General features: G+C 49.1%; 4 protein-coding genes across 4 annotated transcripts; 1 reads left to right on the plus strand and 3 right to left on the minus strand.

The window, feature by feature from the left end:
• Positions 1 to 550: 550 nt before the first annotated feature.
• Positions 551 to 1,825, minus strand: BJ212DRAFT_1585493 (uncharacterized protein; the record flags this gene model as incomplete). Its single annotated transcript, XM_041342366.1, has 5 exons — positions 1,727 to 1,825; positions 1,332 to 1,443; positions 1,224 to 1,284; positions 1,078 to 1,175; positions 551 to 726 (listed from the first exon to the last, which is right to left on the minus strand). The coding sequence occupies exons 1-5, from the start codon at positions 1,790 to 1,792 to the stop codon at positions 551 to 553; spliced, it is 513 nt and encodes a 170-aa protein (XP_041197237.1). The 5' UTR covers positions 1,793 to 1,825.
• BJ212DRAFT_1330738 (Alpha/Beta hydrolase protein) lies at positions 1,712 to 5,455 on the plus strand. Its single transcript, XM_041334738.1, has 17 exons — positions 1,712 to 1,806; positions 1,871 to 1,889; positions 1,937 to 2,014; positions 2,071 to 2,338; positions 2,392 to 2,878; positions 2,931 to 3,044; positions 3,095 to 3,237; positions 3,342 to 3,426; positions 3,560 to 4,082; positions 4,147 to 4,212; positions 4,263 to 4,354; positions 4,418 to 4,477; positions 4,536 to 4,595; positions 4,657 to 4,704; positions 4,754 to 4,929; positions 5,066 to 5,165; positions 5,188 to 5,455. The coding sequence occupies exons 3-16, from the start codon at positions 2,008 to 2,010 to the stop codon at positions 5,163 to 5,165; spliced, it is 2,229 nt and encodes a 742-aa protein (XP_041197238.1). The 5' UTR covers positions 1,712 to 1,806; positions 1,871 to 1,889; positions 1,937 to 2,007; the 3' UTR covers positions 5,188 to 5,455.
• Positions 5,456 to 5,894: 439 nt separating this feature from the next.
• Positions 5,895 to 7,048, minus strand: BJ212DRAFT_830746 (uncharacterized protein). The gene is made up of 5 exons (XM_041344163.1): positions 6,596 to 7,048; positions 6,361 to 6,369; positions 6,222 to 6,280; positions 6,016 to 6,156; positions 5,895 to 5,917 (listed from the first exon to the last, which is right to left on the minus strand). The coding sequence occupies exons 1-4, from the start codon at positions 6,827 to 6,829 to the stop codon at positions 6,108 to 6,110; spliced, it is 351 nt and encodes a 116-aa protein (XP_041197239.1). The 5' UTR covers positions 6,830 to 7,048; the 3' UTR covers positions 5,895 to 5,917; positions 6,016 to 6,107.
• On the minus strand, positions 7,049 to 10,400 carry BJ212DRAFT_1541076 (P-loop containing nucleoside triphosphate hydrolase protein; the record flags this gene model as incomplete). The annotated part of the gene is made up of 11 exons (XM_041341843.1): positions 7,049 to 7,561; positions 7,626 to 7,744; positions 7,775 to 8,040; positions 8,090 to 8,212; positions 8,259 to 8,334; positions 8,392 to 8,541; positions 8,593 to 9,551; positions 9,604 to 9,725; positions 9,803 to 9,861; positions 9,907 to 10,020; positions 10,077 to 10,400. 11 exons carry the CDS (start codon positions 10,398 to 10,400, stop codon positions 7,468 to 7,470), a joined length of 2,406 nt encoding a protein of 801 aa, XP_041197240.1. The 3' UTR covers positions 7,049 to 7,467.
• Positions 10,401 to 10,864: the final 464 nt, after the last annotated feature.

Raw genomic sequence — 10,864 nt, forward strand, 5'->3', positions numbered from 1 at the left:
CAAACCATGACTATTTCCTTCTCCGTACGAATGCATTGTTTCCTGTATGCTCAGGTTTTGCATGTATAGCGTCATGTACGATCTGGTACAATATGACAATCCTATCTTCTGTGGTCGATTACGCTGCAAACGAAGAATTCGATTACCTTCGCTTCACATCGAGAGTATCACAAAGTTCCTCAAAAACCGGTGAGGTGATCTGAACATGCAACCTTCGACCCATAAATAAAGCAACGCAATCCAGATATCTCCAGCTGGGAGGCAGAGTGGCTCGTTTTCCCGGAGTCAAGCATAGAGCGATCCATTATCATTCAATTTCTAGGGTCAATATCAGCGACATAAATGTGCTTAAGGTAAACAGTTAAGCACACTTGAATAACGATGTCGCACCATGCTCATACAGTCTTGAGCTCTCCCCCGCTGTTGATGCACACAAGTTCGATGCCAGAATTTTCTATGAGCCTGGTTGTGTGTCGTGAAGTAGCACCTTGACTGTTTTCGGTAACATGGTTGGTGCCAGTGGTATATGAGTTTTCATTGTTCTCGGGTGTTATCCTCTGGAACCAAACTCCCATTGACACTTCGATCGTTCAGGTGTCGCAGAAGGTTTGACCTTCATCTTTGAGGTTGGTACCAATGCTTCGGCAACATGTGCTCGCAAGCCTTGATCCAACTGTAGCCAATTCAAGGAAGAAGTCGCCATTGCAAGGTCGAGTTCCACTTGACCTAACAACGAAAACATAATGATAGATGGTTCTGAACCTATTTTTTGGACAAGATTAAAAAACTTCAAGGAACAATAACAATAAAGATGAGTTATTGCACCGTCTAGTAACCTGCGCAAGTCAATGCGTGCGCTAGATGCGTAGTTGGGATGCCATGACGATACTCGGCATTTGTAGATGTAGATACTCGAGGTATGAGCGAGTCTTCCTTGTTCATAATCGATTGAATCACGAGTGAATATTCCAAAGCGAGGCCACTACTCACGACGGATTCTGGCTCACCCCACGAAACAGACATAACACAGGGGGGACAGAAGCAGAAAGGTTATCCACCACCTTCCGACATTTATACAGTGTGGCTTATCGCCATCGTCGAGGAAGGCCAACAAAAACACTTGAACTATACCCACGATAGAGGATAGATTCTCGACGTCCAGTCCATCAGAGCGACTAACAAGTGATGATGATCATTGGAACTAAATAGGCCAATACCCTCACCTAGCAAGCACAAGCTTTTCAGCGTCCTTGAGTACAGAGTACTCGAGGTGTCCTTCGAGAGCTATGCCAAATTTGGGACACATGAATATATATCATGGTGTTACTCACTTGTGTCAGAAGACACAGAACTGATTTCTAGAAATCCATCAGTTTTTCGCTTTGCATCTGCAGCATTCTCAGAAGTGCCCATAGAGTTACTCACACTTTCCAATGCAAGAGGCTAGTACACCGTTATGTGATCGTGAAGAACAATCAGTGAATACCTGCAACTAAGTGGGACCACTACTTCTAAAGGTTGATGATCGCAATGTATTGATAAATAAAGGGCTACCTCTGGTTCGTCCCAAAATAACAAAGTGGTTTCCCTTATTCTGGGGTTTTAATTCACGTCTCGTGCCTTTGTGGCATGAGGCCCATAAATTGACTTGGCGTCAGTCGAACACTTCCGAGTCCTTAGTTCATGTAAAACCTAGACCAAAACACCAGGAGTGCATCGGAATCACCTTGGCAGGCGTGAGCTCCGCGAACTCCTCAAGAGACAGCTCGCGCACGCCGGTATTGTTGTCCATAAGGTAGACCAGAGGTGAACACCACTCGCCAGCCCAGTCGGCCAGATAGATGATGTAGCTGACGAACTTCGAATCCAGGAAGAACCTGCGGGATCATGTATGCGGACTTTAAGTTTGAGTACTCAGAGCGTTTACACTCAGCAGGTCACATGTGAATATTCTTACCCACGAGAACACGCGGTACTCGACAGCTTAGTCGCACGACGTTGCACGCAATGGTGAGTGACAATGAGCAATAATTGATCTTAAAATTGAGTACCTCGTGTCGAACTAGCTAGGCCGTGGTGCACGAATTTGTGTCATGCGAATACTTCCTTTCTTGCAGCTGGGCTTTGCTGCTCAGGTGCCATTATATTACAGTTCCATTTCACCAGCTTCTGCCCCACAAATTCCTCAGATGGCTACAGACTTTACCCTCAGCGAGGGTGCAAATGCACTCTCCCCGCAAGATATGCTCACCCTCCCTCGGCCTGGTGTGCCTCTGCCAAACGACATCGGTGATCTTGCTATCGTACCCATCAGCACTTACTCTTTTCAGGATCGCAAGTATGCTCCTCCTTCTTTTCTTCGTTCTCATAATTGTAACATCGGGCCCTTAGGTCTCACAAGTCACTCTCCGTCATCGCTCTTAGCGATGGCCGTACCTATGACATTCCTTTGCCCGACGGCGGCGATGCCTTTTGGCTTGATTCTCGCACCATCGCACATGTCGTAACAAAAGATGACACACAGAGCCTCTACACCATCCCCATCAGCACTTCTCCTCTCTCCTCCGACCTCTCCTCCCACGTAGGATCCTTCCCCATCACCACTGCAAGCGCATTCCGTTATAGCTCCAGCGCTCAGCGCCTCGTGTTCTCCGCATATGTTTATCCTGATGGCCTTGTCGAGACCGTGAGAGAACAGGACACGGCGTATGAGAATCGGGGCAATTCTGGTCTGGTGTATGATGAGATGTTCGAGCGTCAATGGGATACATGGGTTGGTCCTAAGAGCAAGGCTCTCATTGGGGTCAGTCTGGCCAAAGTAGGTGCGAAGTGGGTCCTGGGGGAAACCTACGTGAACGTGCTAAAGGGGACGGGACTCGTGAGTGCTTGTTTCTACTCTTCGGGCTAGCGGTGAAACTGATTTGAACTAGTCTTCCCCTGTGGAGCCGTTCGGTGAGACGGATGACTATGATATTTCCAAAACGCATGCCATCTTCACTGCCAAGGACCCGCAACTCCCCAGAGCTGTGCACACCAGGCAGAATGTGTGTGCACTTCATATCTTGCCCTTATATGCTAACACACTACCACGTAGATCTACCTCGTTGCACATGACGGAAAAGATCTCAGACAACTCACCTCGGGCGTCCAAGGTGCGACGCACTCCCCTGTGTTCAGCCCTTCTGGCGATAAGGTCGCCTGGCTGGAACTGGCTCTTGATGGGCACGAGAGTGATCGGTAGGTTATACGATCTATTCGTATGTCGTTCTAATTTTAATTCGCTCATGTACTCTCACTCGCTCATACACTCACTTCCCGCGTTGTCAACTTCATGTGTACAGCGCGAAAGTGGTGATCTATGATCTCAAGGAAAACGTTCGGTTCACCATTACGGAGGACTGGGACCGCTCCCCTGATTCTATTGTCGTGAGTTAATCTTCACCCAACCGACCTTACTTCCTTCACTCTATCCTCTGTATTGTGATCCTTGTCAATTCCTTGCGAGTTTACTCCTCACTCCCATACGCCTGTCGTCACTAGCCAACTGATCCGAACCCAGTTTTCCCCTTCCTCTACCCTCATTTACGCTACTACCGGCGATCACGCCCGCATCAAGATCTTTGGGCTGGCTGTTCCGCCTACACCTCCCTCCAACGCCACCATAACCACTCGACCAACAGCCCTCACCTCCAGCGGTTCTATATCCGGTTTCACGCCAATCCCAGGTGGCAGGGCTACCTTCGCTCTTTCAAGCCTGACGTCTCCAAACGAGGTGTATGAGCTTAGTGGGCTCGACGCCACCGAGCGGGATCTCTTAGCAGGAAGAAAGGCAGATGTGAAGGCGACGACGGTTACGCGCCTTACTTCGTTCTCTTCCGCTGGGCTCCAAGGCAAAGATCTCTCCCCCGGGAAGGATTTCTGGTTCAAAGGTACGGCCGAGGGGCAGGACACACATGGTTATGTGATTACCCCACCTGGATTCGAACGTGGGATTAATGGGAAGTGGCCTGCGGTGTTGCTTATCCATGGAGGTCCGGAGAGCGCCTGGTTTGATCAGTGGTCGACGCGATGGAATCCGAATGGTACACAATTTCCTTTTGTTGGGTTACAAGGACTGTGTTAATATTTGAGCTATGTGTGCTCTAGTCTTTGCGAGCCAGGGATATGTGGTCGTTGCTATCAATCCAACAGGGTCCACTTCATTTGGACAGAGTGAGTTACTCTCTTCTTTTGTCTGTTCTTGTGCTGATGCAACATTTCAGAATTCACGGATGGGATCAATAAAAACTGGGGAGGCCGCCCCATCCAAGACTTGTTGATGGGATGGAAGTATATCCTTCGAGAATACCCAGAGGTGAGACCCTGCGCCTTGTCTTCCTGACACTCAACGCATCCTGATGTTGGCCTCTGCGCATAGATCGACCAAAACCGCACGGTGGCTGCTGGTGCTAGTTATGGCGGATATGCAATCAAGCGCGTATCATTTCCTTCTCGTCCTTCACATCCTCTTATGTCCTGATTCTCGCTCTTCGCAGCTGGATCCAGGCAACCCCGAGCTCGGATTTGGGTTCAAGGCACTGGTCTGTCACGATGGAGTGCGTCTCCCCTCACTGCATGATGGAGCGAAGGAAGACCTGATCTATTCACATAAAACAGGTATTTGACATAGCCTTCAACGGCTACGCCACAGATGAACTATTCTTTGTGCGTCTCCCATCTCTCCCTCACAATACTAACTACTGACACACTGCAGTTTAATCACGAATGGGGAGGACGTCCATGGGATCCTGCCGCAATCGAAGCCTCGCGGAAATATAGCCCCGCGTATACCGTTGCCAAGTGGTCGACCCCACAGCTGACAATTCATGGCAGCAAGGATTACAGGCTTCCGGAATCAGATGGGATTGGGGTGTTCCATGCGTTGCAGCAGTGCGTTTTTTTTTTCATCCTGGTTTTTCATGTATCGTTCTCTTGCACCGTAGTTTCTCTTTAATCCACCGTTCCTCTTCCTTTCCTTCTATTTTTACTCCTAGTGGGTGATTCATACTGATCGACACGCATATAGGCTGGGCGTCCCAAGCCGCCTTCTGATCTTCCCAGACGAGAACCATTGGGTGCTAAACGCTGGGAATAGGTACGTATGCAGTTCTACACGCTGGTCGTGAGCTGATGCTTTGACTGGGATAGTTTGAAATGGCACCACGAAGTGTTTAGGTGGTTTGACCAGTTCGTTGGGCTTTCTTAGGCATGAAAGCGTCAGTGGGAGAGGAATTTTTTTTTTGGAAAGTGGTAGAACTGAAGGATGCGTTTTGGAGGGGCAAATCGGGCGTTTGTAAGATAACATACATGACTATATCTGAATATTGAATCGCTAGAGCTTCTGCGATTTATGACTTGCGAGCTGAATTGTTTGACCTACCGCCTGTGCGTCTCTTTGCAAGACCAGGTCTGTGATGCAAGCACAAATTAATGGCACTTGAATTCAGCATATTGGAAGTCCATCGCAGTTGAAATGTGTCTGGGCCCAACCCCACAGTACAATCAATGAAATTACAATGGGTTCGGCTCGATGGCATTGTATGACGTTTCTCCAGCTTCTCTCCTAATGGACTTTGCAAGGCACGAGGTACGGTTGGAAGATTGGCCAACGAGAAGCGGTTCGCGGGCGATTGTTATATACTAGAATCCATCCCAGATCCATGGAGCTCCTTTGTCTTTGAAACTGACCATATCCGAGGTCCGACGGCAGTGTTACTGTGCCTTCGGAGGGCCACATCATCGACCTCAGATCTTCCAGGCCTACATGCCTGAGTGTTTCTCGACCACGAGTATCATTTTAGCCAGCAGATGTACTTGCTCGGTGCATTTAGTATGCGAGTCTATATTCAGCACGCTAGTAATTGGTGCATAGTACTGCCTATCATGATCAACGTTCACGCAAAAAAAACAGCAGCAGCATGCGTAGCAATTTATATTACCATGGTGCGATGACACGAGAGCACGCCAAGGACTCACCCTAACCAAGAAACGCATGTAGACAACCTGCAAAACAACCCCCAGCAACAGGAATGTGATGCGGCGTTTTCTGGATGCGGGGTTGACAGTATCTACAATGGAAGGCGAGTTGGGAAGGACCAATGAGCGGAGGGAACGCAGCTACACGAGTGCGAGTGCGAGTGTAAGTAAAGAGTTGACATGTATGTTATAGGGACAAGACATACTATGGATAAGGCGTTTGCAGCGAACGCATAGACAGATACGAGGGTTTATATGGTTGAGCCTAGATTGAGGAGACCCACGAAGAGTGTGAGGGTGACGCCGGTCGGAATCAGTAACGAAGGGTACAAGGAGCGGACTCACCCAACAAACCTACACCCGCCATGAGCAATCAAATCTACTACTTGACCCGTGCCTTGAGTATTAAGGAGGTAGCAGCTGCATTGGACGAAGATAAAATTGAGTATACGACGACGAGGATTTGGGGGTGAAATCGTTCTTGAAGACCAGTTTGTCGCGCTGCTACGAGTATGTATGTTACGAGTGCCATGGCGGCAGAACGAATGAGAGGGGATGGATTAATAGGAAAAAGACGCACGTAGTATGTGTAAATCACTATTATTGATATCGTCGCGAGGAGGCTGCCACTCTGTGACCAGTCTCTGCGACGGATTTTTCGTGCCCAAGGTTTGTGGTGCCAAGGGAATATAATGAGCCGGAGTTTGTAGATTACATAGGAGTTCGAGACATTGAAGTGATGTTTTAGGACGGTAACTGGTATTACACCGGCGAATTGTTCATGGTGAGCAAGCGGGGCAAAAAGAAAGTACATTCTTGTGGATAGTCTTGCCTACAGCAACAGCTATTTGACCTAAGTGCATTGAGTGCGTGCAGCATATTGTTGGTTTGGAGGTGGTGAACTAACAAAACGTTGGTAACCTTGAGGTGAAGCTGGTGCTGAAGGCGGTTCTGGTTAAAAGCTAGATGAGTCAGAACCAGGTGTTGAAGAGGCGGGAGGTGCTGGTGGGCGTGTCGCGAAATAAACAAAAGCAAATAAAGTTTTAGCATCACTGTATGGCCGAGTCATGTACATTTGTGCACTCAGGCTATATTTGCACTCGCACACTCTCTGGGTAGGCTGTCCACCATTCTTCAAAGTCGTCAAGAATACAGAAACTGCCCAGCTCCGGAGTTTTGACAGTGCTGTACGCATGGACAACCCCAGAGTTTGTTGATGTACATATACTACACTTCACATACCGGATACAGTCCGATATCATGCCATCCCTATTCCTTTGATTCACGTCCAGCTTCTTCTGATCGTGTTTGACTTACCGGGGGGCTGACCTCCCGAAGAAGTCCTCAAATTCTTCATCCCTTTTATCAAGCCTTTGATATCTTGGTCACTTCTACCAACGCGCGTCGCTTTGAGTTGTTTCTTGCGTGCGGTCCCCCGGTTCGTAGACCTCATCATGCACGCATCATAACCCTGATCAATGCGCGCTTCGTCTCTCCATCTGGCCAATTCTTCAAATCAAAGTACAAGGGCGCGTACTCGAGGAGCCTGTCGGAGCGTCAATGTGAAAATTTGCATAGCATGTCAAGATACAGTGCTAAGATGTACGTACCATTCTGGTCGGACATCTGTGACGGTCCGTATATACGGTCTCGTCGTAAGTACGAACTCGTGAAAAATCACCCACTCCGGTTGCGTATCCAGTCCGCACGATGGATGCAGCGCCGTGGCCTACCACAAAGATAGTATCAGTAAACCAACCCCACGCAAATCAAGATAACATGCCTGATTGTCCTTCATGGTCATATAATCCCCCATCCCTCCCACCATATGTGCAACTTGCATGAAAAAGCCACAACACAATGCCTGTTTGATTGCCAGAGACATCTCCCTCTGATCTCGCATGCTTACAACGGCCAACTCAAACCGCCCCATCGTCTGTTCCAGCTGCTCACGCACGTTGACTGCTTGCAGTAGCGCTGAAGCGGAGAGGTAGTGAACCCATGTCCAGTTTTTGTCGCGTTGGTCTGGGGTAGTTGTGAGTGAGTACGTACGTGGTTGTAGGAAGAGACTTACTTTGAATGTACCTATTGTACACGTTCAGAAGCATTAGGTGGTCGCCACCGGGGACGGTAAACAGTGCTTTTGCAGCATCCGCCTCTTTTAGTTTGTTACTCGGCCGTAGCCATACATTTGGCACTACAACAACTTCAGATAGGAGCAAGCCTCCAGGATGGGTACGCACCTGACAGCATCGCAGTGATCGTCAATATCTCGTTGCTACATTTTAACTCTGGGCTGACGATCAGCATCTTTGAGAACTGAGAGCATGCGTCAGAACCGTCAGGACCAAACCCACCACCAGGACAATCGCCTACCTGGGGATCCAGAGGGAATTCAGCCATGATACTCCCAAGCGCCGTGAGGTTCCCATCATCATCCACTGCTGCGAGGTAATTCAATAATTCCAGTGCCCTCATCAATGTCTCTGGTGCTGGCGCATCCACCCAATCAAACCTGATAAGATCCTACACAAGTATCAGCCCAACCCAAAAGACATCACCCCACTTCACGCTTACCTTCATCCCTGCCTTGATAAGTATCAACACGATATTAGCTAAATTACTCCTCAGAATTTCAGGGTGCGTCTGCTCCTCGAGCTCTGAGATGAAGTCATTCTCCGTGTACAACCTATAACATTTACCCGGCCTCGTTCGCCCGGCACGGCCCGCACGCTGCTGTGCCGATGCTTTGGAGATCGGGCTCACGAGTAAGCTCTCCGCACGGATGCGCGGATTGTACACCTTCTGCTTGGAAAACCCTGGGTCCACGACGTACACAATCCCATCGATCGTCAGTGACGACTCCGCGATATTCGTGCTTGCCACGACCTTGCGTCCTGGTGGGCCATTTGGACAGATTGCTTTGGGCGGTGGGTCGAAGATATGTTGCTGGTGTTGACGCGGTAATGACGAGTACAGAGGGATACACATCAGAGGGCCCACAGACATGGGGTCGAAGTTGATAAGGTCATCCGCCTCAAGCTTAATCTTCCGACACACCTCTTCTATCTCCACCTCGCCCGTCAGGAACAATAAAATATCCCCTGGTTCCTCGGCGCAATGAATCATGAGCACAGTGCGGATGGCAGCCTCGACATAGTCCGGTTCCGGCTCCTGCGTATAGAACACCTCGACGGGGTATGTACGACCGGAAACCTTAAATAGCGGGACAGGGGTGCTGCCAGAGACAGTGAAGTACTTCTGGAACTTGAGAGTGTCCAGAGTGGCGGACATGATGATGAGCTTGAGGTCTGGACATCGTTGGACGAGAGTTTTGAGGATGCCCATGAGGATGTCGGTAGCGAGGGTACGTTCGTGGGCTTCGTCGAGGATGATAGTGGAGTAGCGGCTGAGATCAGGGTCGTGCATGGCTTCGCGCAGGAGTATCCCGTCGGTCATGTATGTGAGGAAGGTGGTGCCGGGCTCGGTCATGTCTTCAAAACGTATCGAGTAACCGACTTGTTTGCCGAGTTGGACTAGGTGATAAAGTGAGCTCGGAGTGAGATCAGAGTAGTAAAACAAACGGACCGTCCATCTCATCTGCCACGCGTTCCGCAACAGACGTGGTAATGACTCTGCGAGGCTGAGTGCACGCCACAATCTTGTTCTTGGTGTGCGGAAGATCTGAGTAAGCGACAAACTGGGGTATTCTATCAGTGACAAAGGGTCTATGATAAGCGACTATCCAAAAAGACAAGGGAGCATGTGTCAAGGGATGCTAACTTACTGCGTGGTCTTGCCTGAGCCGGTCTCGCCGATCATGATGATGATTTGGTGTTTGTTGAACTGCGAACGTCAGAGTGAATGGTGTGAGGGATACATAAAACTAACTATCTTATAGAACTCGGCCATATGTGCAAACACGGGAAGCGTTTTGCGGCCTTCAAGAATCTTTTTGTATTGCGCAGTATGAGGCTGATTTGTGAACGGGTTTATATCGTGTTCCTAAGGGGATTCCCAAGTCAGCCAGCCCCGACATAGCTCTGTTATCGAGGTTATACCAATGCAAGATGCACTCGATCTGCGGTGACTTCTCCGGGAAGATAACCAAAGTTCCTTGTGGCACTGGCACCATCGAGAGTGCTTGAAGCAGCTCGTTCTCGATCTGTGGCGACCTCTCGCAGAACGACAGCAAATAGAGGCTCCCTAGGGGATGCACTGGCACCATCTTGAGTGCTTGAAGTAGCCTGCCCTCGATCGATAACATCATGTTGTGGGTTCTCTTTCGGTATCTCAGTCTTTTGGCGGGCAGGAAAGATTGCAACGTCGACGTCGTCCGTACTCCTGGTGCCTTCAAAGGACCTCAGGATTATAATTAAAGTCATTCATGAATCCTTTACCATGTTACGAAGCCCCACAGTTTCTTGATCAGTTCTGTCATAAGAGGTCGGTCTTGTTATAGGCACCGTGATACTTGGGAGACAAGTGAGGGCCAGTGCAATGTGATGATGGAAACTATCTCATCCCAGGATTCGTGAGTATTCAGGTGTTGGTATCTTGTAAGCGCTTTAGATTTGGTGTCATCATAATCATACAAAAAGAGGCATGAACTCGCACGAACACCGTAGATAGCGATAGTGTGTTGCAAAGAATGAAAAGTATAACTCACGTGGACATCACAAACGTAAATCAGACACCGCCGAACCATCCCCATCAGGGGCTTTCACCCACTCACACTCTTCGCAAGAGGTTTCTTCCCACCACCATTATTATGGTGGTTGTGCTTGAAATCAGCTTCCTCCTTTTCGCATGCGCCTGCGACACGGCTTTCATACTGCTCGTAGTTGCT

The sequence above is a fragment of the Suillus subaureus genome, assembly GCF_016647635.1.
Source record: "Suillus subaureus strain MN1 chromosome Unknown BJ212scaffold_5, whole genome shotgun sequence".
Taxonomy (NCBI): domain Eukaryota; kingdom Fungi; phylum Basidiomycota; class Agaricomycetes; order Boletales; family Suillaceae; genus Suillus; species Suillus subaureus.